Consider the following 27,834-nt stretch of genomic DNA (forward strand, 5'->3'; position numbering starts at 1 on the left):
ATCAGAAGCACCATGTCAACAAGACAGTCACGTGATGTGCGTGAGATACCGTCCACTGAATGTCGCCATATTGGGGAGGGTAAATTAGAAGTTCACAAAACGAGTCAGAAAACGTCTTTAACATTATAGTACTGATAATGTAAGTAATATTATAATTACATATAAGTCATTGCTACTTTAAGCATCTGAGGAATGTCACGTTATTTACCTTGTTGTTTTGGGCCATGTCACCAGGAGGCGGCCGTCAGTTTGACTCATGTTTACGTCTAAAGCGGAAGATCATTACATCAATAACCAGATCATATTCGCCGCTCATCAACACACTGAAAACATCACTGAAGACAAAGTACTGTAAGATTGTTATTTTTATATTTATTTCATATCTTGAAGTGAACTGCTTTGCCATCAAACGTTGTTGTCGCTTCTCAAAGTTCTCTTCTTGATTTTATTAGGAAATTAATATTATTTGAAAACGAGCACTTGTTCCTTGACAGATTTGATAAATACACTTTGTGGAGTGTTTTTGTGTGTAACAGACGGAAAGTTCATAATTTTAGATGATTGAAGTGAATCGTCTAGTATGTTTTGAAACAGCTGAAGTTATGCAGCAGCGTAACAAACTTGTTCTGCTTGATTCTTCCTCTGTGCTTGTTCTGAGCCTTTTGACCAGCCCTTGAGCTACATCGATTTTCCATTAGCTCACATTATATAATTTAAGTTTATTTCAATTTAAGGTATTTGTTACAAAATAAATGATCATGTAAAATAGAGGACAGACACCACCAGTAACAAGTGGTTAACTGAAAAGTAGTTAATAACCTCCAGATACCGGAGCCACTGTACCCGAGCCACATTCCCGAGTGCTGTGTGCATTTTCCATTACATTTTTAACTTGTACTAGTAGCAACTTATAAACAGGCAAGAAAAAAAATGTAGAGCAAATAATTTTTCGTAAAATTGATATCCAATTACGTGGATAGCAGGACTAAGTTGTGAAATTTTTAATTATACCAAGCTATAATCAAATTGTTTATTGTGTTTCCAGGAGGGCTGGTTACATCACAGCAGATTTTCTGTAAAGCTGCTTTGGAACAATGTGTATTAGGAAAAGCACAAATAAATATGATTTGACTTGATTTAACTTTTGTTACAATTTATTTTTCTACTTTGACAACAAAACCTCAATGTTCTCTCATTGCACTGTCAAACAAGTGATAGCCAGTGCTAAAGCATTTTACCAATCAGAAATTAGCATAATTCAATCTGATTCAAAGTAATGGCCAGCATCGCGATGCGTCTAATCACTGCCAACCACGTTATAATAAAGTTATACGTTATTACTTCTAATAATTGAGTCTATGTATTGCTTACCATCGTCCCCTGTCTGCCAAACATGTTGAGTTGTCCAAACATCATCTGCAGCCTGAAACGGATCTTTTTGTGGGATTTTAGGAGTGAATGCACTTAGCTGCATAGGAAATCTATAGGAGAATGCGCAGTAAATAAAGGTTTTCTTTTGGAAAACTAACCTCCTGCCCATTTTGAGAACTGCATAGAGTAATGCAAATAGATGAATGAACTCTAATTGATAAAACGATGGAAATCAAAATCAAAATGATGGAACGTCCCATGGGAGACGGAACCTACAGTTCTTACTGTATAAGACCGCAAACTGTGCCATCTAAGGACACACATGCCTGTACGCCTTATATGATCTACTGATTCTTTTAGGGTGTTCAGTATCTCTATATAGCTTTGGAAATTCACTAGAATTAAGATGGATAGTTCACCCTTAAATTAAAATTCTCTCATCATTTACTCACCCTCATGCCATGTGGAGATGGATGGAAAAACGAGCGACCCCTTTAGCAGTGAGGCGGAGCAGCTTCCTGGGGCAGGAAAATTGGGGAGGTAAGAAGTGTGATTTTCTCACCAATAATAGAAGACTTATATGCTCAGGAGTCCAGCGATGTTTTATCTGTAATTTTAATGAACATGTAAATATGCCATTGGTAATTTCCCTTTACTTTCATTTATTCCTTTTGTTTGACCTTGTATAGTATTATTCTTAAATCTTAAATGGTCTAATGTGATGACCATCATCACATTATCATATAATCATGTATTATTAGTCTGTACTGTTAACACAGATTTATTATACTACATTATATTTGTAAGTGGTTATTTTACTGTTTATGTATGCTGTGACACTAGTATTTCTATCTTCTTGTATCGCTCAGGCTGTGGCTACCCAAAGGTCTGTCTGGTAACATGATTAAGGATTGGTTGGATCGCAGGCGGAAGGCTATCCGTCCGTGGGGCAGTTTCGTAGATCAGCGCAAGTTCTCCAAACCCCAAAACTTTGGAGAGCTCTGCCAACGTATGGTGAGGAACCTGAACACCTACCACAGCAACTACACCTTCATCTTCCTGGGACTCATCCTCTACTGCATGTAAAGAACTGCCTCAAAATGCTTAAGATAATCTACAAATATTTTACTTTATATGAATGCACTTTCTCCACTGCGATACATATAAAGACACTTTGTTACAATAACAAGAAAGTGAAGTTAGGCATTGTGTTGCAGTGGTGTCATCCTCTATTCTTATGTACACATTACATGGGTGTGTGTGTTTACATTTCTATAAAAGTCCACATTCAGTCTGGCATTTTCTTCCTCCAAGAGGCCATCTGGAAGGCTTACTCTTGCTGTGAATGTTTACTTTGTTAACAAGGTGCTGTTCAAATAAGATGTTTTTTAGCAGTTTGTTATTTGAGTGTTTCTTTCTCTTTTTCTTCTCCTTCAGTTTCAGTTCCCCAGTGCTGTTGATTGCATTGGGAGTGTTTTATGGTGCCTTCTATTTAATCCACTTGAAAACACTGGAAAAGAAGCTGGTTGTTTTTGGTAAGAGAGTGAGATGTTGTTGTAGGGATTGTATTTGTGTCCATATGGGTTATTTGATTTTTTGGCTTAAAGCAGGGGTTTTAAATGTCTTCATACCCAGAGACCCCCAACCTGGACTCTCAGCTAACCTCTGGACCCCCAGAATAATAATAAAACAGCTAAAATCCTTTATATGTTATCTGTAATATTAAAGGAATAGTTCACCCAAAAAATGAAAATTCTCTCATCATTTACTCAACCTGATGCCATCCCAGATGTGTATGACTTTCCTTCTTTCGCAGAACTCAAATTGTTATTTTTAGAAGAATGTCTCAGCTCTGTAGGTCCATAAAATACAAATGAACGGTGACTAAAACTGGGAAGCTCCAAAAAGCACATAAAGGCAGCATAAAAGCAAACGATAACCATGATCCAAGTGATTCAAAAAGTTATCTGAAGTGATTGGATGAAAACGGATCAAAATATAACTCCCTTTTCCTATAAATATTGAAATCAGAAGTCTCATTGGCGATCATGATTTCAAGTTCAATTACACTTTCTAGTGCCATCTAGTGCTCTACATATGTGTCCGACACTAGTAGAAAGTGTAATCGAGCCTGAAATTATGATTGTGCCTAGAGACTGCATTGTGTGTACAGTAAAATAGGAGTTACATTTTGGTTCTCACCCAAAACCAATTGGATCAATTTACAACACATGTATTAAACCACTAGAGCTTAGGATACATTTTGTGCTGCCTTTGTGCATTTTGGGGCTTCAAATTTCTGATAAAAAATCATTTGCTTTGTATGGACCTACAGAGCTGAGATATTCTTCTAAAAAGCTTTGTTTCTTTTCTGCAGAAGAAAGAAAGTCATATACATCTGGGATGGCATGAGGGTGAGTAAATGAGAGAATTTTCATTTTGGGTTAACTATCCCTTTAAATAACATTACTACATTATTTTAACACTTGAATCAGATCATTATTTAGTATTGTTTTTACATTTTTTATTTTTTTTTTTGGTCTACCTTCTCCACTGACCCCCTGTTGTATTTTCAGGGACCCCAATGGGTCCACAGATTCTTGGTTGAAAATGCTGGGCTTAAAGTGTTAGATCATGTAAAGTGTAAGGGATGAATGTTTGAATTGTGTTCTAATCTGCCCACTCACCTAAACACACATGCCTCTCTTTCGCTCATTCTCTTTTGTTTCTCAGGCCGTGAGTTGACTCAAGGACACCAGTTAGGTTTAGCAGGAGGAGTTTCCTTCCCTGTGTTCTGGCTAGCTGGAGCGGGAGCAGCTGTTTTCTGGGTACTAGGTTAGTATTTTTTTTTTACCTTCACCCCGCTGTGTGGTTTTCACAAACACTGCTTCTGTTCCCTCTGAAACTCTCTGATTCCTTTCATTTAGGTGCCACATTGGCTGTTATCGGCTCGCATGCAGCATTTCGTGAGATGGAGTCTTCTGACGTGGAGGAGCTGCTCATGGAACCTGTTTAAAAGGACGCCTCTCACCTTTGAACATTTGCCTTATTTTGACCTGAAATGTCTTGCCTCATCATTTATATTGCCACATATTTGTTGTACAGCATTGTAATATGCATCAATCAATTAAACAATATCAACATACTCATAGACAGACCAGCAAAACAAATAAGGATAGGCTGTTAAACTGACTTTCAAGACAGATCAAGCACATTTAAAGACCTCAAATGCCTTGAGAATGTTACCTAATGGAGATCTTTTTCATTTGATACATAAATAATATTATTTACTTCATCAACATCCTCAAATAAAACACAAACCAAATTGACTGTGACCTAAAGCATACACCTGACTCAAAAGCTTAAAGGAATAGTTCACCCAAATTTTTTAAATTCTGTTACTGTGAGATTTTTATCGCACTACTAGGAAGTGTTTTTAAAGGTGTTTTGGAACAACATGTGTTGTGAAAATGTACACACTTCTTTTGATTTTGATAACATCTGGGTCTAGAAGCAAATATCAGGAAATGCTTCAGAGAGACATAAATGAGATATGCATCCAATAGACGGGGAAAAAACATTTACCTAGATAACAAGAATGTACTCCCTTGTTACATGGCAAAGAAAAAGAAGTGTATCCTTTCTTTTCTGTGTAATCAGCTCCTGATAATGCCAATAATTCCCAGTGGAAGGGGTTTTAGTTGCCTTTGTTCCCTCATTTTATGGAACCATTTGTTTACTCTGTCATTTTGTGTATAACTTGCTTTGTATTAATTATTGGAAGGTGCAATAAAATGATCAGACTGTAAAATACTTACTATTTTTATTAGGGCTTTCAATCGATTAAAATGTTTAATCAAATTAATTACATGGTGTCCCGTTTAATTAATTGTAATTAATCACATATATTTGCTGAGAAAGCCCCTCATATAACAGTAATTAAATATATAATGATGTAATAATTCTACATAGTTATTTTTTAATATTTAAATATATATATATATAAAATTAAAAACATTCAGATAATTAAAATGCATTACATTCTTGTAGCAGAAGAGTTAATCATTGATAAGACAATACATAAAGTGGCTTTAGAATACAATGTATTGTTTACTACCATATTATTGATCATAGTCAATCATTGGCACACAGTTCACAGCAATCCATTTCACAAGTGAATTTGTCAGTCAGTTCAAGATTTCTTATGAGGGCTTGTTTAAGGACACCTGCGTCAGACATGCTTGTGCAGTGTCTCGGGTGTGTTGTGTTATAAACATAAAATTTTTAGGTCACTGTGTCAAGTTAAATATAGTTTAATACTTAGAACACATCTTGAGATCCCTTAGTTCAGATTTGTGCTCCATCAAGTGTTTTGAACGCAAGAACGTAACGTATGTTTGTGTTGTTCTGCCTACTGAAGTGTTTTCTTCACTGTATAAACTGCGCGTTGCTCATACAGCTGAAGTTTGACTTACTGCCCTCTGGAGTAAACAGGTGGTACTACAAGCTTTCATTTCTCAGGAATCTTCCATTTTACAGTCTGGGGGCATTGCGATTAATTGCGTTAATTCTTTTAACGCGTTATTTTTAATAAAATTAATCACACTGAATTAACACGTTAAATCGACAGCCCTAATTATTATTTTATCACCGTGCAGTGCAGAAAACAACTTGAGTGACCCTGGCTTTAGTATTCTTTTATTTACTAAGTATTTATTGCGTCTTTTCATCTTATCCTCTCTTTCTTTTTTATTTGAACGCATCACACAAAAGCTGACTTATGTGACCTGTTCTTTATGACAAATACATTGACGGCCCATCTTATTTTTACTTTCCATAATGATAACCTTCGATGGGATCTACCTTTCCTTTTAAACACTGCGGCAAGAGCAGCAGATCGATATTTCATTACAGCAGTGCAGTAAGGATGGAGGAGGGAGAGAGAGAAACACTGCAGTGAGACTATAGCATCCTCCCAGGGGATGTTAGGGTTGTGTGTCTGTGTGTACATGTGTTGGGCAGCCCAGCTTTGCAAGTCAGTATTTTGCAGTGACTATACTGTATCAGAATCAGAATGAGCTTTATTATCAAGTGTTCTCGTGTACACAAGGATTTTGTTTTTTGGTGATAGGAGAAACAAGTGCACCTAGAACATTACAGTGAGATGAAGAATATAAAAGTATAGAGTATAAATAGACAAATACAAATAATAGGACAAATAGAATGGCGTATGTACAGGTGCAAGTGGTAATATATGTGCAAGGTAGGAGTATGAACAGTTATTGAATTAAATCTGAGTGGATTTACATATGTACATGAGATAATTATTTACATTATTGCATGGGGGAGTCCTGAGGCAGTTTAATTGTTCATGTGGAAAATGTCCTGAGGATAGAACTGTTCTTGTGCCTCGATGTCCTGGCGCTCAGTGCTCTGTAGCGCCGGCCAGAGGGCAACAATTCAAAGAGGGAGAGGACAGGGTGTGTGGGGTCCAGAGTGATTCTACCTGCACATTTCCTCAATCTGGAGATGTACAGGTCTCGTAGAGTGGGAAGGGGGGTACCAATAATCCTCTCAGCAGTTATGACTGTCCTTTGTAGTTTTGCTGAACCAAACCAAACAGTTATAGATATACACAGGGCAGACTCAATGATGGCCGAGTAGGACTGTGTCAGCAGCTCCTGTGGCAGGTTGAACTTCCTCAGCTGACAAAGGAATTATAACCTCTGCTGAGCCTTCTTCACTATAGGGTCTGTATGCAGACTTGTCACCATTGCGAATGAGGCTGATGACCGTGGTGTCGCCTGCAAACTTCAGCACCTTAACAGTGGGGTATTTTGCAGTGCAGTTATTCGTGTACAGGGAAAAGAGCAGTGGAGAGAGTATGCAAGCCTTATCGCTCTCCTTCTCCCACAGACAGACACGTGACCACATGCCACAGTAGCCTTCCACAAGCTTTGCACAGTAAGTTGCTGGAGTTTTGGCCCATTCCTCAAGATAGAACTTGTGTAACTGAGTCAGGTTTCTAGGCCGCATTGCTCGTGCAAAGCTTTTTCAGTTCTGCCCACAAATGTTCTGTCGGATTGAGGTCACTTTGCGACATTGACCCATTTGCGACTGAGCTTTAACTTCCTCGCTGATGTCTTGAGATGTTGCTTCAATATATCCATATAATTTTCCTTCCTCATGATGCCATCTATTTTGTGAAGTGCACCAGTCCCTATTGCAGCAAAACACCCCCATAACATGATACTGCCACCCCCATGCTTCACTGTTGGGATGGCGTTCTTCGGCTTGCAAGCCTCACCCTTTTTTCCTCCAAACATAACAATGATCATTATGGTCAAACAATTACATTTTTGTTACATTAGACCAGAGAACATTTCTCCCACGATATTTGTCCTCAGGTGCACTTGCAAACTGTAGTCTGGCTTTTTATGGCAGTTTTGGAGAAGAGACTTCTTCCTGGCTGAGCAGCCTTTCAGGTTATGTCAATATAGGACTCATTTTACTGTGGATATAGATACTTGTCTACCTGTTTCCTCCAGCATCTTCACAAGGTCCTTTGCTGTTGTTCTGGGATTGATTTGCACTTTTTGCACCAAACTACGTTAATTTCTAGGAGATAGAATGAGTCTCCTAACTGAGCGGTATGATGGCTGCATGGTCCCATGGTGTTTATACTTGCGTACTATTGTTTGTACAGATGAACGTGGTATTTTTCAGGTGTTTGGAAATTGCTACCAAGGATGAACCAGACTCGTAGAGGTCTACAAATGTTTTTCTGAGGTCTTGGCTGATTTCTTTAGATTTTTCCATGATGTCAAGCAAAGAGGCACTGAGTTTGAAGGTAGACCTTAAAATACATCCACAGGTACACCTCTAATTCAGTACACCTCCTAACAGAAGCTAAAAGGCTAATTATCTAAAGGCTTGACATCATTTTCTGGATTTTTCCAAGCTGCTTAAAGGCACAGTGTAACTTAGTGTATGTAAACTTCTGATCCACAGGAATTGTGATATAGCCAATTAAAAGTGAAACAATCTGTCTGTAAACAATTGCTGGAAAAATGACTTGTGTTAGCCAATTAGAGATTTGGAAAGTCGTTTAGGACATATACTACATCTGTGGAGTGGTTAAAAAATTTGTTTTAATGACTTCAACCTAAGTGTATGTAAACTTCTGACTTCAACTGTGTATATATATATATATATATATATATATATATATATATATATATATATATATATTTAAGCAATATCACACGAGCAAGAGTGCAATATGGCCCTACATCAGCACTGCTGTGATATGTCCGTAGGTAATCATAGCAGTGCTGATTTAGGGCCATATAGCATGATTGCGAGTGTGATATTGCTTATATACAACAGTTCAATGAACAAGTCAATTAAACAAAATTTGGAAAAACTGAGTACGGTCACAAAAAACACATTTGTGGAACTACTTTCTTATGCCAATCTGCTGTTGGTGGTTCAAAGCAAATGATGAGTCTAAGCCTCTCAAAAACATCACTTTACAACTACTAGTATCACAGCTTGGGCTGTTTCTAACATGTTACTGGAGAAACAAGGATGTGTGTGTGTGTGTGTGTGTGTGTGTGTGTGTGTGAGAGAGAGAGAGAGAGAGAGAGAGAGAGAGAGTGAGAGAGTGTGTGCAATCACCTGTTGATGATGCTGCAGTCTGTTAGTCAGCTTTCTGAAGATATCATTTTGGTAAAATGCATCCTATTTTCTCAGTGGAAAAATAGCTGTCAAAGCAGGGGTATTCCTGCCTATTTCACGGTACCCAGTGCGCAAGAGTCTTTCTGGGAAGAGGTAAGCGTCTTGAGATTGTGTAATTAATCAGTCTGTTGGTCAGCTGTGATCAGAGGCGTTTCCAGCATTGAAGGACATCTGGGGCTTAGCCCAGACAATTTTATTTTCACACTAGCAACCACTTCTCTGTAGTCCAAAGCTGGTGAGAGGGTATTCTTTGAGTTTTGCTCTGGCTGGGCCTGTTTCTACAGTTCCTAAATCTTCCACTCTAGTACTATCCTCTACTAACTCATCCTCTCTCCTCCGTGAATCATCTGTGATGCAAAAGAACAGATACAGCACATAACGTATTGCAAATCAGCTTCAAACAACTAATTCATCAAGTGCTACATATTTCAAATTGTAGACCAATACCATTGAAGAAAATGTGTTGGGAAGAGCAGATCAGTGGGATTGCCCTAAGATCTATCATGATTCTTGAATTTTCATGTACATTACAATAAAGTCATCACAAAAGAGTTATATTATAGTGAGTAAAGTGAAGTAAAAAAATATTGAATATAAATAATTTATATTTTTTGACATAAATAGTCAAAATGATGTATAAGATCCTAAGTTAAAGCAATACATGAATTACTTTAGTCTCATTGACACACCATGACATCGAACTGTATATAATTCTCATCATCTCTATGAGAATAATTCATCTGTCAAAATCCTTTCATTAGGATCATTGGGATAAACAATGTTTCACTTTTAACTTTCTCTGAAGTAAAGTGACTGATTCATTGTTACCAGTTTCCATGCCTGATTCTGGCACAGCTGCTGCTCCTCAGTCTGTTGCTCATCTTTGCTACACTCTACAAACCCGTTTAACCAAATCAAAGTGTATATTTCCTACAAACTAATATCACAAAACAAGTCACACATACATTTTATGTTAATGCTTATTGGTTATCCTTAGCGAAAACAACACCTGATAAACAAGAAAAGTACTGTTGTAGAAATTTTGATACTCATTGAACAGTAATAGTCATGGCAGGGGAATGCCTCTGTGTCTGAGGGATGCAGAGGGGGAGGATCTGCTTTTGTTGAGAAACCTTGGGATAAAAGAGTATAAAATACAAGTCAGCCCTCCCCTCTGGGTCCCACTCATGGCACAGATTAACTCCTGTGTAATGACCGGGTTCTTCTTGCAAGAACAAATAATTTTAAAAGACTGTTTGAGTCAGAGTGTCTCTTACGCAGTGATAATGGTTGGTTGATAATTATTTGCCACAACAATTTGGTGTCAGAATAGTGGGATTCCTTGTAAGTGCCTTCTGGACCTGAGTGCGGACGGTGTTTGGCCACCTGGACTGAGAAGTTCCAGCTCTACCTCGTAAGTTTTAAGAGAGAGGGGCCGACCGCACCAGGGCCAGGAGAAACTCCACTGGAATCAAATGAAAACGAACCCGTGGCAACCCAAATATCTCTGGTAAGGGACGACTAATTTATTTTCTTTTGGTATGAAAGTGAGTGAACCATATTGGCTGAGACAATTTTTGTGTGGTCAGAGTGCAAGAGGTTCTCGAACAAAGACTGAGACCTGATAGGTCAAGAGGTTTTCTAACAGAGACTGAGTTCTCGCAGAAATTGTTTAATTAGGTTAGCTGAAATCGAAAATTTTGAGCAAATTGTAATTAACAAAGCACTAGGGAGTGCACCCTTAGCTGATCTTGGGTTAAAAATCAGATCTGTTGGAGACGTCCGACAGATGATAAGACGTGCGTCGTGTGTGGAACAGTAACCCACAGAGAAACAGAAACAGCCAGTATGGGGAAATCTCAAAGTGAGATTGCTGAATTTGATACACCGGTTTTCTGTCAAATGAGAAAAAACTATAGGAGAAAATGTATGCAGGACATAGAGAAACTGATCAAATACCATGATTTCCCCAGGGGAGGGAACACTGAGCACTGAGAGTGGTGCAAGAATCAGTGGGACAGGGCAGCGCACGAAACAGAGTTGTGGCTGCGTTCAACTTGTGTGTAAGAATGTGAACAGACAGTGGGCTGTTGCTTTAAGGAAGCAGATAGAAGAGAACAAAAGCAAATGCAGAAAGAATTAGCTTGTAGGGTTGAAAATGTGGAATGTAAAAATAAGATGTGTGAAAGATCTGTTTTTGTGTCAGCATCACCAGAACCGACTAATGTATAGAATGTTTGTTTTTTCCCACATGCAATGATAATTGTGCCGCTGCCGCCGGCATACCACAATCACTATCCCGTGGCAGAGCTGAAAGCCCTGAAACTGAACCCTGACCTCGACTGCTCTCCGCCCAGAAGACAAGCACCACAAGCCGCTTCTCCCCTCTCTGACAGTGAAGGAGACCTGAATTAACTTTTTTTCCTGAGACCTGAGATCAGACAAGCAGTGAAAGCAAGTTACATTGAATGGAGCGGGCGATTGACCTCCACCCTGGCACACGCTGTACACGCAGAGCAACAGCTGCTGACAAAGAAATACAAAGTCAAGGCGAAGGGAGAGAGAGATCTTCAGCTGGCGTCTAATGTCAGCACATCGAAACCACAGCAGAAGTGGCCTGACAGGAAGAACAAAGGCTACGGAAACCAGCGAAGATGGAGTTGAGGCTTGTGTAAGACTGACGACCATGTATTCAGAGAATGCAAGAGATGCAGGCTGTGTAAGCAGGAGGGACATTGGGCTACAGACTGTCCGGGGAAGAAAAAAGCAGACTGAAGCAGAGCAGAGAGCGGAGAGTAGCGAAGGTGGGGGCCGGAAACAGGGTGATCAGCTGCTACAAGACAGGGAAGTGAACATTTCTTTACCCACACACACACACACACATACACTGATTTACATACTGCTCTCTTCAATGAAGACAATGCTTGCGAATCTTTCAGTGTGACTGATAAAGTTTTATGTGATAATGTTTCGGATGAATGTTTGAGAATGTGCAAAAGTTCAGGGTTTTTACAAATGCAGAGATATCAAATGTTAGTTTGATATCTCTGCATTTGGTAGATTCTGGGTCTGGCCATTCTATGATACGATCATGTGACTTGCCATGTGTCCCAAAATTGACAGGTTCAGTGCATAAAAAGCACTTTGGCCTAGGGCCATTTGATTTCTGAAAGTCACAGTGCCCTTAGAGTATGAGTCAAAGGAGAAGGGGAGAACATTTAAACATGCGTTTTGTGTTCACCAGCTTGTCCGGTACCTCTAACGGCCAGAGATTTAATGTGTGAATTAAATTTGACCCTTACTTCCTTTGGAATTAGCATTGAGGAAGAACCACAAATATGTTGTTCTAAATTTGAACCACAGTGGGCTTATGAATGGTGTGTGAAAAATGATGATTGTGCAAAAATGATCTTGAAATTGGCAAAAGATCGAACAATGTCATTTAACATAGAAAATATGACGCCTGACCAATTGCATTGCACGTCACATGTCGTAATTGAACGTGAACCTCAATATGAGTAGGGGTTGTTTAACAGGGTAGAAAATGAGACTGTGAAATTTGATAAGATTTTCTGGGGAAAAAAGTTTGTGTGTGCTCTCAGCTTGCCTGACAGAAAAACAAATGCAGTTCTATTTTGATAGCAGGAGTGCTGAGACACTTTATCAGTGATCAAGGCCAAAGAGCAGCTGTGAGCAGATTTGGGCCCCTTTGTGAGAGAATGCATAAAAGCAACAGATTTGTACAGGAGTGAAACACAGCAAAAGTATAGGAGCATTTATATCAAAATGTAATTTTGAGATTGAAGTTCAGATTGTTGATGAGACAGTAAATCCATCTGTGACAAACGTGTACATTCCATAAAAGATGTGCCAAAACCATTGTAATTTTTAGGAATGTGTGCTTATTGTCGTACATTTATATTTCCTAATTATGCCATTCTTGAACAGCCTTTGCGAGCCCTGATGACAGGGAAAGGGCTGAGGTCATGTGACAAGCTTGTTGGGGCAAGCAAAGCCGAAGAGGCATTTGCAAACATGAAAGTGCAAATGGCTCTGGCTCCCACTTTGGGCCTGCCAGATGTAAACAAACCATTTGTTCAGATGACTTATGAGAAAAATGGGTTTATGACTTCTGTTCTTTTGCAGATTCATGGAGACAGACTGCGACCGGTGGCATATTTCTCAACCAAACTTGACACAGTAGCAGCAGGGTTGCCACACTGTTTGAGGGCTGTGGCGGCTGCTGAACTGGCAGTACTGGCATCCAGGGAATTTGTGGGGTATTCTGATTTAACTTTGAGGGTACCACACGCAGTTTCCATGATTTTGCAAGAGCAGAGAACGTCACATTTATCTACAGCCCGATGGCTGAGGTACCACACAATTTTATTGGACATGCCAAACATAACTGTTAAAAGATGCACAACTGTGAATCCCTGCCACACTTCTCCTGACAGAGGAGGATGGCGAGGGACCTCATTGTTGTCTGTCGGCGCTTGAACAAGTGTGCACACCGCTTCCAGATCTATTAGACATGCCATTAGACAATTGTGACAATATCCTCTTTGTGGATGGGTCGGCTTCCAAAGATCCACAAACAGGAAAGAATAAGGTTGGTTACGCGATAACCACTGAATTTGAGGTCGTGACATCTGGCAAATTGCCATCAAATTATTCAGCTCAGGAAGCTGAGCTGGTTGCTTTAACAGAAGCATGTAAACTTATGGCAGACAAATGTGTGACGATTTACACAGATTCGCGTTATGCCTTTGGGGTAACACACGATTTTGGTGCTTTATGGAAGCACAGAAAATTTCTGAAGTCAGATGGTTGTCCAATATTAAATGCATCTCTTGTGTCTGAGCTTTTGGAGGCCATTCTTTTACCAGACAAGGTCACGATTTGCAAGTGCGCAGCGCATACTAACGATAACAGTTCAGTCTCAACAGGGAACGCACGAGCAGACGCGGCAGCGAAGGCCAAGGCAGCGATGGAGACAAAAGAGACTACGTGTGGTTTGATATCTGACAATAACCTCAACATTTGTTCTTGTTTACAGAGCATGCAAACTTTTTCCACAGGCAAGGAGAAAACCCGATGGAAGGCAGCTGGCTGTAGCTCTAAGGAGAATGTGTGGATGAGCTGTGATGGCATGCTTTGTTTACCCAAACACTTCTTTCCTCATTATGGAAAGTTGATACATGGGTTAGACCATGTATCAAAAGAGGGGATGGTTGCGCAAATGAAAGAATTGTGGTTTGCTGAAATTTTTTGCAAAAGATGTGTCATTTCTAACACACATAATGTGGCAAGAGGGATAAGAACACCTATATTATCTCAACCACCATCAGGGGGGCCTTTTGAGTATCTGATGATGGATTTCATCGAGTTCACCCCTTGTGGGAAACAGAAATACTGCCTGGTGATGGTTGACATGTGGTCCAAATGGGTTGAGGCCTTCCCAACCTCGAAACAAGACTCGGCAGCAGTAGCGAAGGCTCTTTTAACTGAGATTGTTCCGAGATGGGGAATTCCAAGGAAAATCAGCTCGGACAATAGAACACACTTTGTCAATGAAGCAATAAAGCAGGTGGGTCAGTTTTGGGGAATTGACATGAGAACACACTGCAGTTACCACGCCGGAAGTGGAGGCGCTGTAAGAGGGAGAATCAAACAATCAAGAACAAATTGGCTAAGTGCTGTGAGGAGACTGGGCTCACATGGGTTAAAGCACTCCCAATTGTGTTGATGTACACCAGAATGAGAAAAAGAGTCAAAACAAATTTAAATCCATTTGAAATACTCTTTGGTAGACCACCATTCATGGGAATAGAAAGGGGTGGACAAAGGCTGCCATCAACAGATCTGTGTGAGAATGACATGTTGAATTATTGCAAAGAAATATCTTCTCTGTTGTCCAATGTTTGTGTTCAGGTGAAAAGCTGCATAAGATCAGGCCTGGCGATTTCGTTGTGATTCATGACCTGATGAGAAAGAGCTGGGAGGCGAAAAGGTGGCTGGCACCATTCCAAGTGCTACTAACGACTCACACGGCAGTGAAGGTCGCAGAGAGAGCTACGTGGGTTCATGCCAACCATTGCAGGAAAGTTCACCGCACAGCGCAGGATAATCAGCAACAGGAAGAGACTGTTCCGAGTGAATGTCAATAAATGCGGAGATCAAGTTTGAACACCAAGTACCACTATCAGTGGAAGAGCAAGGCCAACCACAGAGAATAACATGGCCTGTGTGCAGAGTGGACCCCATCGTGTGGTCACAAGCAGTAATCATTGTGAAGAGGTATGAACTGAAAGTAATTCAAGAATATTAACAACAGACCCCTGCATTCTAGCTGTGTGTGTTTAAGAGGAGCCAGATACAAGAAGAAGAGGCAGGCAGCCCTAGTTGTGGAAACAGCATCTGGCTGGGCACTGTTAATCAGCAAAACAGATAAGACTCTGAGTGCGTCAAAGACTGAACTCCTCCACTTGGATTCTGGTCACACAGCTGCAGTACTGATCTAGCAAACGGAAGAAATGGAGCGTCCGAGACCGTGGCACCCATTCAGAGTGCAGGTAATGTGTGGTCTGGGTAAGAGTATGGGCATAATGACTTTGCCGGCAGTGACAATTTGTATGATGATACTGCACCTTACCGAGGGCTTGAGAGTGTTATCAACAGGAAACCACACCAACCTGCGGACAACTGCGACCATGTACAGCAGTATAACCACACTGATATGGCGATTCCACCCCTGAGAGTGACGGCGACACAGGGTGATGTATTTGTCTGGACAATGGGAGACGGATTAAGACAGGTTGGTCCGACTGCAGGGTCAGAATCAACGTGAAGGACGGAACAATGGACAATTGTACAGCCGTCATCAACGACAAAGAAGTCAACTTCACATGCCCATTCAGCAAGCCACATGAAACTTCACCTGCAGCTATGTGGGTGTGTGGCAGCAGGGCATTTCATCGGATGCCAAAGAAATGGGCAGGGTGTTGTTATCCAGCGTTAATGAATGTGGGTACATCTGTGTATTTGCCAAACAGGGCACCCGGGGTGGGAAGGGAAAAAAGAAATGTTGAAATCTTGCCTGGGGTATTGCCAAAGCACTATGCAGGGTACATATTATCCGACCCGTGGACGACGCCTGGAGCGAATGTGGGGTGGTCTTTGTTCTTAGGGGTGGGTACAACAGTAACAATTAATAAGATAAATGGGCTGGCATGGACAGTATTAGCAATAGCTAATAGCACAGAAAATGCTTTGACAATGATAAATGATGAAATGAAACAGTTAAGAGATGCAGTCATTCAACAGGTTGGTTCTTGATATGTTAACTGCAGAGAAAGGGGGAGTTTGCAAAATGTTGGGAATGTCTTGTTGTTTCAATATTCCAGATTACAGTGACAACATCACGAATGTAATTGAACACATGAGAAAAGCCGTACAGGAGCCAGAACATATTGAAAGTACATGGGTTACTTGGTTTATGAATCTCTGGGGAGGATGGGGGTATTGGCTGGTTCAAACTGTGTTACCAATTGCGGTGATAGGACTGTTAATATTGTTATGTTTACCATGCATCATAACGTGTGTTTCCAGCTCAGTACAGAGACTGGTTAAAGCAGGGGTGTCTGTTCAAATGGTAAAAATGACAGTATATCCAGAGGATGATGAACACAAATATGATGATACGAGTAGCAAGAGCTACTGTGAAATGTGTTAAAATGAGGTATGTCTTTTCTTTCTGAGAATGTTTTGATATGTAAAGAGGGTTATAAGCAGCTGTCATCCGTGTTACGAGATGACGTACAAGGAGAGGGTTTGAAATAAGGGATTTTATTATACTTTATTCTTTGTTTTTTTTTTTTTTATAGCCTGCTGACATAACCAAAAATGTTAAATTGATGTGTTTTTCCTACTTAATCTGTACACTATTCCTTGTTTATTCTGAGGTGACTGAGGGTCTGATTTTATGTCAGACGTGCAGTAACAGTGTTTACTCATTTAGCCCGGCTTCAGATAAAGTGTTTACTTGCTTGCTAATACTTAAGGTACTATCCCCACAAAAAAAAAAAAAACAGCCTAAGCTCTTATTTTTCCAAATGTTATTTCACAAATGTTTAAGAGAGTGATCATTTATGCGAAAATCAGAGATGAAGAGTGTAAGTGTGATGATATGACTTAAAATTTGTCTTATTGTTTATTATTGTGACTGAGTTATCTGAATGATAAAAAGCGGGGAATTGTTGTAGAAATTTTGATGCTCATTGAACAGTAATAGTCATGGCAGGGGAATGCCTCTGTGTCTGAGGGATGCAGAGGGGGAGGATCTGCTTTTGTTGAGAAACCTTGGGATAAAAGAGTATAAAATACAAGTCAGCCCTCCCCTCTGGGTCCCACTCATGGCACAGATTAACTCCTGTGTAATGACCGGGTCCTTCTTGCAAGAATAAATAATTTTAAAAGACTGTTTGAGTCAGAGTGTCTCTTACACAGTGATAATGGTTGGTTGATAATTATTTGCCACAACAGTGCACTCCGAACGGAGCTTGAACCGCGGTCTCCGGAATGAGAGGCGAATGCGTTAACTCAGAGCTACCAAGTTGCATCAATCTATACAAGGATGTTAGAGGCTACAACTCTTGAGGTTTAGCCTACTGTGGGTGAAAGCCAGCTAGATGATGATCTTCAGACTTTAAGGACAAAAACAAATGTGAATTCTTACCCACTGACTTCTTTCGGAAAAATCCCCAAAGCCTCATTTGCTTAATTTTTGCTGTCTTTCCTGCTAACTGCCATTAACTCGCCACTAAGTAACATTAGTTGATGTCAACAACTGTGCAAGCTCCTCCTCTACCTGCTGCATATTCAACAGAGGAAGAAACGGAGTCGCCCATAGGCTACCGACAGCAAAGGAACTTATTCTATAGGTGTCAGGAGTCAATCAGGCTCACTCACATCCACAACACAGAGATCACACTCACCCGAATACTAATCACCTGCACCTGTCATCAACCCAGCAATCCCGCAATCACCAGCACTACTAAAGAGCACACCTCACCCCCAGTCTCTGTCGAACCTTAAACAAGGAAAGACCCACTAACCTGCTCTCTGTGCATTTCAGACTATTATTCCTGAACTGTTCCAGTCTGTTTCCTCAGTACACCCTTGTGTTACTTACCTGTTTCCCTCGTCCAGAGACTCCACCATCTCCCTGGTGTTCATGCTCAGCGTCCTTTGGATGGTGTTTCATACCACATTCAAGCCTGCCGTTATCTGCAAGAGTAAAGACGGTCATTCATCAGTATTATACTCACAGCGCCCGTTTATGCATCTGAACTTCCCTACTGTCCTACGAAAGCTGAATTAAAAGTTATTCTGAATCCTTCTAACCTTGTTGTCCTAGTGTATATCCTGACAGAAGGCTAGATTATGCCTATGTCTATTTTTACAGGCTGTATGCAGTATATGCAAAGCCAAAGCACAATGAAATAAGGCAACTTATGATTTCGGGGGTTTACATAGGCTTTTGTCCGGTTTCATATTTGTCAGTCAACTTTTCAAAAAACATTCGGGGCTACACTCAAAACATTCGGGGCTGAAGCCCCGGCAAAATCGTCTGCCGCCGCCTCTGGCTGTGATGAGCCTTAATTTAAAAAGCTATTTCCTAGCTTTAGTAATGTAGAAGTAATACAAGCAATCACTGAGTTCTGTTGAATATAAACAGTGAGAGATGCTGACTCACTTCACTTCACCAACTGGCTCATATTATACACAAAAATGATATTTTGCCAGAAATATGTGATGTAATAAAAAATAACAATATTTTTTTCTACCCCTTTCTCCCCAATTTGACATGCCCAATTCCCAGTGCGTTTTAAGTCCTCATGGTGGCGTAGTGACTTGCCTCAATCCGGGTGGTGGAGGACATATCTCAGTTGCCTCCGGTTCTGAGACAGTCAAACCGCGCATATTATCACGTGGCTTACTGAGCGCACGCTATTCTCCGCGGCATCCACACACAACTCACCACATGCCCCATTGAGAGCAAGAACCACATTATGGCGACCACAAGGAGGTTAACCCAACGTGACTCTACCCACCATAGCAACCGGACCAATTGGTTGCTTAGGAAGCCTGACTGGAGCCACTCAGCACGCCCTGGATTCAAACTTGCGACTCCAGGTGTGGTAGTCAGAGTCTTTACTTGCTGAGCTACCCAGGCCCCCAACTAATTGTAATGTCACAAAATTAAATGTAAAGAGGCAGATAGCTCTTAACACATCTGCACTGCTCTTACGCTTTAATTTAGAATGGTATGAACATAAGCAGAGTGATACACACAGTGAAGCATCTGAGTGCTGATGGTGTGAGACCTAAGGTTCAGGCAGTGGCATATGTAGTATCCGATGTCTTACAGTTGGAGTTGGCATCAGTTCATTCTCTGAAGTCCACTGTAAAAGACTTAAGTGATGTCTTTCTACCACCGGCTGCATTCAGTCTTCATCACTCGGAGACACATAGCATTGGAGTCTGACACCAAGCAGGAATAAAGCTGGATCTGGCTGGCTCTGGTAACCTCGGGATATGAATCCCGAGGTTGAGACATGAAAACAAATAGAATAACATTAGTGTAGATGTCATTAAGTTTTATGCAGAGTTACAGATCATGACAGATGTTTCTAGTTCCGGAAGACCTAACTAAAACATCCTAATTGTGAGTTGACTGGTAATCTTGTCTTGATCTGTCACCAAGACACATTCCTTGTATGTGTAAGCACACTTGTCAATAAAGACAATTCTGATAACGAAATTAGCTGTATGTCTGGCTAAATAGATGAGTCTTTAGTCTTGACTTAAGCTGAGTGTGTCTGCGTCCCGAACAGTGTTCGGGAGACTATTCCATAGTTTAGGAGCCAAATAGGAAAAGGAACTTCCTCTTATTGTGTATTTTTAATATTATAGGAACTATTAATAAGCCATAATTTTGTGATTGTAATGAACGTGATGGAATATAGCATGTCAGAAGGTCACTGAATTACTGTGGAGCTAGACCATTCAAAGCTTTGTATGTTGTAAACAGAATTTAAAAAATAATATGAAATTTTAAAGGTAGTCAATGTAACAACGAAAATATGATCATATTTCTTGGTTCTAGTTAGCACTCTGTTGGCTCATTTAGAACCAATTGAAGTTTATTTATTGAACTTGCTGTACATCCTCCCAGTAATGCATTACAATAATCTAGTCTTGAGGTCATGAATTAATTAATTTGTTTTTAGGCATCAGCAACAGAGAGCAAGTGCCGTAATTTAGCAATATTTCTGAACTGGAAGAATGCTGTTCTACACACACTGGAAATTAGATTTTCAAAGACAGATTAGTATAAAATATAACACCTAAGTTCTTCGCTGTAGAAGACAACATAACAGTACATCCATCGAGAGTTAAATTATATTTTAGCAGCTTATTTTTAGAGATTTTTGGTCCAATAATAAGTATCTCTGTTTTGTTGGAATTGAGTAGAAGGACATTTCTGGCCATCCAATCTTTGATTTCATTGATACACTCTGCTAATTTGGAGAATTGTGAATTTTTTTTGTGAAGTTGTGTATCATTGGCATAACATAAATGTGGAAAAATATGCACTCCATATTTAACTTTTGTTTGATTTCACAATTCCTCATTTACACATACAAAGTGGTAGTTTCTGAGTTTCTGATAAAGATGGGTTTTATCAGAAAATGTGTTGCACGAGGAGCAAAGAAAGGCTATGTCTTTCATAAAGTCAATGGAATGAGTAAGTTATTTTGTGGTACTCACATTGTAGCCAAATGGACCGACTCACTTTTTGTTTCTTTTTTGCTGGTTCTACTTAGCGGCTGATATATGTTTTGTGAAGTAACACTCCTTCGGGACTGTTAAGTGGAGTATGTCTTGCAAAATCTGGAGTGATTAGGTCATTTGTTGCACTCATGTAGCAGCTGAATAGTCCGGCTCACTGAACAATCGTTTGACTGTCCGAGGTAACTGAGTGCCCTTTTTTTTTTGGTGCTGTTTCCACTGTAGTAGTTTCTGCCAATTTTGTGAAAAATCACTCAACATCTTTGGGGTTTTGATTTCAGATGTATAGACTTTATTATCATACCATAAATCCGAGTTGCCTGCAGTAAAACCCCAACAACAACTAAAGCATCTCTGGGTTTTGTTCACTTAAATCCATCTCCTCAAACAAGGTGGGGCTTACACTTTTTTAAACATGCATTATCTATCATCCTCTTCTTTGACTCTGGTGTGACCATTTTTAGAAGTGAACAGGAACCACCTTTGGAGGACATAAATTCTCCCAGTGGTCATGTAAGCACACATGTAAAGCTATTCCTGTTTCTGCACACACCTTCAAATAGTCACGCATATGTTGAGCACACATTCCATCACGTCCACAGGCCTTTACACACACAGTAAAATGCATGTTTGCCCGTCAGACATAACTGTGGTACAAATCAACAATGTTTACATTGATTACACCTGATTAATGTATACTTAACTTGATAAAAAATATACTACACCACCTACAGGCTGGAGTTTGTTTGATAGATTATCAGTTGTTGTTTAGAAACACCGGACCTGAGCAATCCAGTGGCAATGTTGTCATGGGGGCTCTCATAGGCGTGCATGGATTGTTTGAATTTAGAGAGATGGATGGCAGTTGACGCTCTCTTGCACAGGGTTAATGCACATGTTTTTCTTTTTTCTGTTTGTTTGGTTCTGGGGGAGGTTTGGGGTTTGATTGTTGCACTAATGTTGGAATGTGGTCTTTATCATTTTGTTTTTTGACACACAATATATTTTTTCTCATATATCAAAGTGTCAAATGTTAATACAAGCGGATCGTCTCTCTCCACATGGAATGTGAATGGGTTGGGGCACCCCATAAAAAAAGGAAGGTTATTTCTCTTCTTAAAGGAATAGCTCACCCAAAAATGAAAAACGTGTTCCTTTTTTCATCAAAACAGAATTTAAATTTTTTAGGATTATTTTCAGGCTGTCTCTTTTAAACAATGCAAGTGAGTGTACTCAATTTTTTTGATGGTCCAAAATGCATATTTAGGGTGCATCAAACAAATCCACACGACTCCAGTCAACAAACAGAATTCTTCTACACTCAAACGAATGATTATTTTGAGAAACAAAAAAATACTTATATACTTTTTAACTACAAATGTTCACTTCCATACATCTCTGTGACACGCTGGTCACGCACGGATGAGGAGGCAGGACAGGCCCGGATTAAGAATTCAGAGGCCCCTGGGCACAATGTCTTGTAGGGCCCCCCACCCCACCCACACAATCAAGCTTTTGAATTTTTGGATACTATTTGCTGGTAACACCTATAGCGAGCAACTAGCTGGCATATGCAAGCACATAGTGCCTCACCTTTACCAATCCAGTTATATGAATCAAATTCTTCCATAATTAACACACAAACACGTACACACACCCATTAATGTAGCTTTCCTGTCTGTCTCTCTCTTCCTCTCCTGTCCTCTACTCCTCGGCTCTACAGGGGCTGCCGCTCTTTGTCTCTCTCCCCCTCTCCTCTTCCTGTGATGAAAAGGATGCAAACAGTATAGGTCATCTTAACTCAACTTTTTTACTCTTCTTTATACTAAAGAAATTCTGCACTTATGTATTTAGCACTTTATTATTCATGACCCCTAATGGCACTTTGTTTGATGATTGAATGATAGTGAAATGGTAGTAGACACATTACAAGATGCTGTAAGTATTATGGTATAATATTGTTTGCTTACAATACAAAATTACAATTGCTGGTGTATGACCTGTCCAACTATTGACAAATTTACTACATGTAAGTCGCTTTAGATAAAAGCATCTGCCAAATGCCCTAAATGTAAATGTAAATCAAATGTAAAATAAAGCAGCTTGTTTTTGTTTTTTTTGATAATACTATATTTCATGTAAGTTGTTCTCTCTCTCTCTCTCTCTCTCACACACACACACACACACACACACACACAATACCTCCTCCTCTCCTCAAGGTCTGTCTGTCTGTCTCATGCTCTCCTCCTCTCCTCAGGGGCTGTCTGTCTATCTGTCTGTCTATCTTAATAATACTAATTTAATAGATCAGATTCACGCACAATTATCCGTGAACTTGATAAATGTTGCAGATATGTTCTTCTAGGATAGCCTGTGCCTACTATCCACAAACAAATTGCTTTCAACTTATGTGTGCAAAATTCAGAATTCAACGAATGTGCAGCAATTTCTACAAATAGAGACATTTTTGTGAATAAAATGTTGTATTTTGTATTAGTGATCATAATTTGCGCATGCAACAAAGAGGATGTAGCAGGTGACGCGTGCATTTATTGACGTCTTTTCTGAGTCGATCTCATTTGAGTGTATTCGGCAATGCTTATAACGTGTAATTAAACACGTTGAGTTTATATTCTTTACATATTATTAGTATGATTTTTACTGTCTGTTAATAACACTGTCCGTCTCTTTATGTTAAGGTTTGTATTAATTTCGATATGCCAGAGGGCAGAATAAGACAGGGAATTAAAGAATGCATTGTAGTTATGTTGACCTACTGTTTTCATAACACTGGATATTCTGCTAATTCATACTTTTCTAAAACGTTGCATAATGGCAATTAACTTATTTAGCAATTACACTAGTGCTAGTTTTGTTGCCAGTGTTGCTCAAATGCACGCGTACGTGTCACCACCAGCAGTAAGTACCTGCATGTGTTGGGAAAAGGGAGAAGAGCGAGTTCGGCAAAAGGCGGATTCGAACTCTGGCCGAACGCGTCAAAAGCCATCATGCACCTCACGCCTTACGCTACAATAGTTATTTTGTGTCGAGCGTCTTTTTGCTAAAAAGACAGGCACCGGGCCGGCACGTATAGTGCAAATATACGCTCCGTTTTCGGAAATGAAATTTAAAAAATAAAAAAATAATCTTCCCCTCGCTTGGGCCCAAGTGCGCATGGGCCCCTGGGCCCGTGCCCATAATGCCCATTGGGTAATCCGGGCCTGAGGCAGGAAGCATGTCATTGTTTACAAAAGAAGGAGACCATACAAAAATTGTATTGTCTTTGCTTGTATTTGTATAAGTGTACAAAATGGTCGTTTGGTGTGTGTGTGTGTATCCTGGATGCTTCAACCTTTAGAAACCCCAAAGACAAAGCACGCCTAGAAAAATAAAAACTATTCATCGATTGACTCTCCATGATCATGAGCAACTGAAGTTCTGGCTTAATGCACTGAACCTGGAAATCAATACACCCCTACATTCACTCAAATATTATAGGGTGTACAGTGAACATTTTACCTCTGAGGATTTCAGACCATCGAAAGAAACAAAGGGTCGATATCTGAATTTATCGTCTGTGCCTGTGCTGTTTTTCCAGCGAGCTCAGGTATATGTGAAATCTTTGTCATTGTCACGCCTCCCTCGAGCTCTGCACCTCCCTCAGCGCTTCGCTCCTCATCACCCGATTTCTAATTCACCGCACCTGCACTCAATTCACTCGCTCATCACTGCCTGCATAAATAACTCACCTTCACGAGCTACTTCACTGTCAAATCTCACACAAAGGACTTGTGAAGTTTCTCTTCTGTGTGATGACACCTGTACTATTGATCTCACTGTGTAAACGATGTAAATCCTGTGAATCTCAGTAAATGCTCTCATACTTGGCTCAAGTAAGAGCAGGGAAGTCATTACACTGATAAGCATATACAATTCAAATGTCTCAAACAGGTTAAAGATAAATTAGGAAGATTCATTATTGTTTTAGCAGAAATTCAGGGGCAAAGTCTTATTTTGTCTTATATTTATGCACCTAACGTTGATGATCAGGGCTTTTTAATTGATCTTAAAGGGATGTTGCAAGCCGTTGGCACCCCTCATGATATAATATTGTGAGAAGACTTTAATCCTTTGATGATTCAGTCTTTGATCATAGTGAAGCAAAAATGTGTAAGCACTCTAGAGCATCACTGATGCTTCATAGGATGTGTAAATATCTTGGTCTTGCAGATATTTGGAGACTTTTGAACCCATCTGGTAGGGACTATAAATCCATATGATTTACTCTTTACTCTATAAATCCCTTATTTCATCTGTTCTTGATTGCTCAATTGGAAACTCAGATCATGCCCTGGTGAGTTTAGAGGTGTTGCCAAATAGGGAGAAAAGGAAATCATGTAGTTGGTGCCTTAATGTATCCCTTTTGCAAAATCCTGAATTCCAACAAATGTTAAAGGCTGAAATAAATGTTTATATGGAGACCAACTGGTCCTCAGTATCCTCTATGGGCATGGCTTGGGAGGCATTAAAAGGTTCTTAGGGGCCAGATCATACAGTGTGCCTCATTCACAAAAAAATCCAAAGCACGAGAACTCGTGGAGTTGGAAGGGAATATTAAAAGTGCAGAGACAGAGCTGAAGTACAGAATGTTGTCTGATAGCTTCAGAGAATTGACCCTATTGAAATACAGTTATAATACTGTTTTGTCATGGAAGGTGGAATTTTGGCTATTCAGGGCAAGACAGTCATACTTTGAGTCGGGGGACAAGGCAGGGAAACATCTGGCTAGATATATAAAACAGAGAGAGTCTTTTTCTACCATTCCCTCAGTGAAATCTGCTGGTGGTGAAATATTTACCTCATCCATTGATATTAATAATGCTTTTAAAGAATTCTATCTTGATCTTTATATTTCCAAGTCTTCATCTACTGATGAGGATATTAGAAACTTAGTGGAACCATTAGAACTTCCTAAACTGATGGCTGAGCAAAACAATTATCGATTCTGAGATAATTTTGCTTGGCGAGGTAATTAAGGTCTTGTCTACAGGCAAGGCTACGTTTTTTTTTTAGATCTTATACTACAGAATTGGCCCAAATTTTGTTAGAAATGTATATGGAATCATTAAAGAATGGAAAGCTTCCACCAACCATGACACAAGCCCGGATCAGTCTGATTCTTAAAAAGGACAAAGATCCAAGCGAGTGTAATAGTTTCCATCCAGTTTCATTGATCCAGCTAGATGTTAAAGTTTTGTAAAAAAAATTGGCTAACCGATTAAGTAAAGTTATGACATCTCTTATACATATAGATCAGGTGGGATTTATTCGGGCCGTAACTCTTCTGATAATATTAGGCATTTCATCAATATCATGTGGTCAGTGGCAAATGACCAGACTCCTGTCGCTGCCATCTCACTTGGCACCAAAAAGGCATTTGAAATGGTGGAGTGGGATTATCTTTTTAAGATTTTGGAAATGTATGGGTTTTGGAATATTTTCTTGGTTGGATTAAGTTGCTGTATAGACACCCAGTAGCAATGGTACAAATGAATAGATTAATTTCGGTTTGTTGGGAAATTGGGCAACTATCTAGCTTTCTTGCTGGGCTCTCGGTGAGGGGCAGTGGAGAGAGAGAAAAATATATAATTGTGTGTGATTATTTTATATGTATATATGCTGTATTTATACAGTATTGTGCAAAAAATCTGATGTATGTTTCACAAAAGCATTTGTCTAAAGATGGTTATTTATATCTTCAGCATTAGTGTGTCAATAAGAAATATAAATGTTAGACTCCCAAACATTACTTTTGCAAATAGAAAATTAGAATAGAAGAACAGGGAGCCCTGCAACAGATGTCATGGCCCCCACAAAGCCCCTCACTGAACATCATGCCAGTCTGAGATTACATAAAGAGACAGTATCAGCTGAGACATCCTAAATAGATACAAGAACTGTGGTGAATTCTCCAAGATCCTTGGAACATCCTATCTGTCAACAACCAATAAAAACTGTATCCAGGTGTTTTAACGGCAAAGGTGTTCACACCTAATATTGATTTAGCTTTCTTATGTTTACTGAACTTTGTAGGACATTAAGTGATAAATGAAAACTATTTATGTCATTATTTTTGAAGATATCCTCACTATGCAACATTTTTCACAAGTGCCTAAAACTTTTGCACAATACTGTATATTTAGTTTTTTGTGTGTGTGTATATACTCATGTGTGACCACAGGAATGTTTGTTGGGGGTTAGGGTAGGGTCAGGTATTGGGAGGGGTAGTGGTGGGGGTTAAATGTTGATTCTGTGTATATATGTTTTTCTTTCTTTGTTTATTGTATGAATCAATATGAATGTTAATCACAAAAAATGTAAATAAATAAAAGCACTAGAAAATAAATGCAGCCGCAATCAGATGATAAGATATTTGTCATTACATAAGTCATTTGTAACTCTGATAAGTGCAGTCTCTGAACTGTGATGGGGCCTAAATCTTGAAATTGCTCATATATACAATTTCTCTGTAAATATTAACATAGTGGGGAGGACACTACCTTTTCTAGTGTTTTCAACATAAATGGTAGATTTGAAATCTGTAATTAGCCAATTCTCCAGGATCCAGCTGTGCCATTTTAAAGTTGGACATTTCCTTAGGATAGAAAGGAGTTAATAATATTAATTTATATTAAGCAATATCAAGAAAATTGCCAAGAGCATGACACTGCCTCCGCCGACCTGCCTTCTTCCCATAATGCATCCTGCTGCCATCTCTTCCCCAGGTAAATGACGCACACGCACCCAGCCGTCCACATGATTTGAAAGAAAACATAATTCATCAGACTTGGAACAACTTCTTCCATT

The 27,834-nt window shown here is 39.6% G+C and overlaps 1 protein-coding gene across 2 annotated transcripts; it reads left to right on the forward strand.

Moving 5' to 3' along the window:
• The first annotated feature begins 76 nt into the window (after positions 1-76).
• Positions 77-4,506, forward strand: LOC127657729 (prenylated Rab acceptor protein 1-like). Of its 2 annotated transcripts, XM_052146596.1 has the most exons (7): positions 77-139; positions 235-346; positions 1,841-1,911; positions 2,241-2,453; positions 2,809-2,906; positions 4,105-4,206; positions 4,299-4,506. In XM_052146596.1, exons 2-7 carry the CDS (start codon positions 257-259, stop codon positions 4,385-4,387), a joined length of 663 nt encoding a protein of 220 aa, XP_052002556.1. In that variant the 5' UTR covers positions 77-139; positions 235-256; the 3' UTR covers positions 4,388-4,506. The 2 variants fall into 2 exon arrangements, with proteins under 2 accessions (XP_052002556.1, XP_052002557.1); XM_052146597.1 differs by lacking the exon at positions 77-139 and having other exon boundaries at positions 263-351.
• The last annotated feature ends 23,328 nt before the right edge of the window (positions 4,507-27,834 follow it).

This window comes from Xyrauchen texanus, chromosome 17, assembly GCF_025860055.1.
Source record: "Xyrauchen texanus isolate HMW12.3.18 chromosome 17, RBS_HiC_50CHRs, whole genome shotgun sequence".
NCBI lineage: Eukaryota > Metazoa > Chordata > Actinopteri > Cypriniformes > Catostomidae > Xyrauchen > Xyrauchen texanus.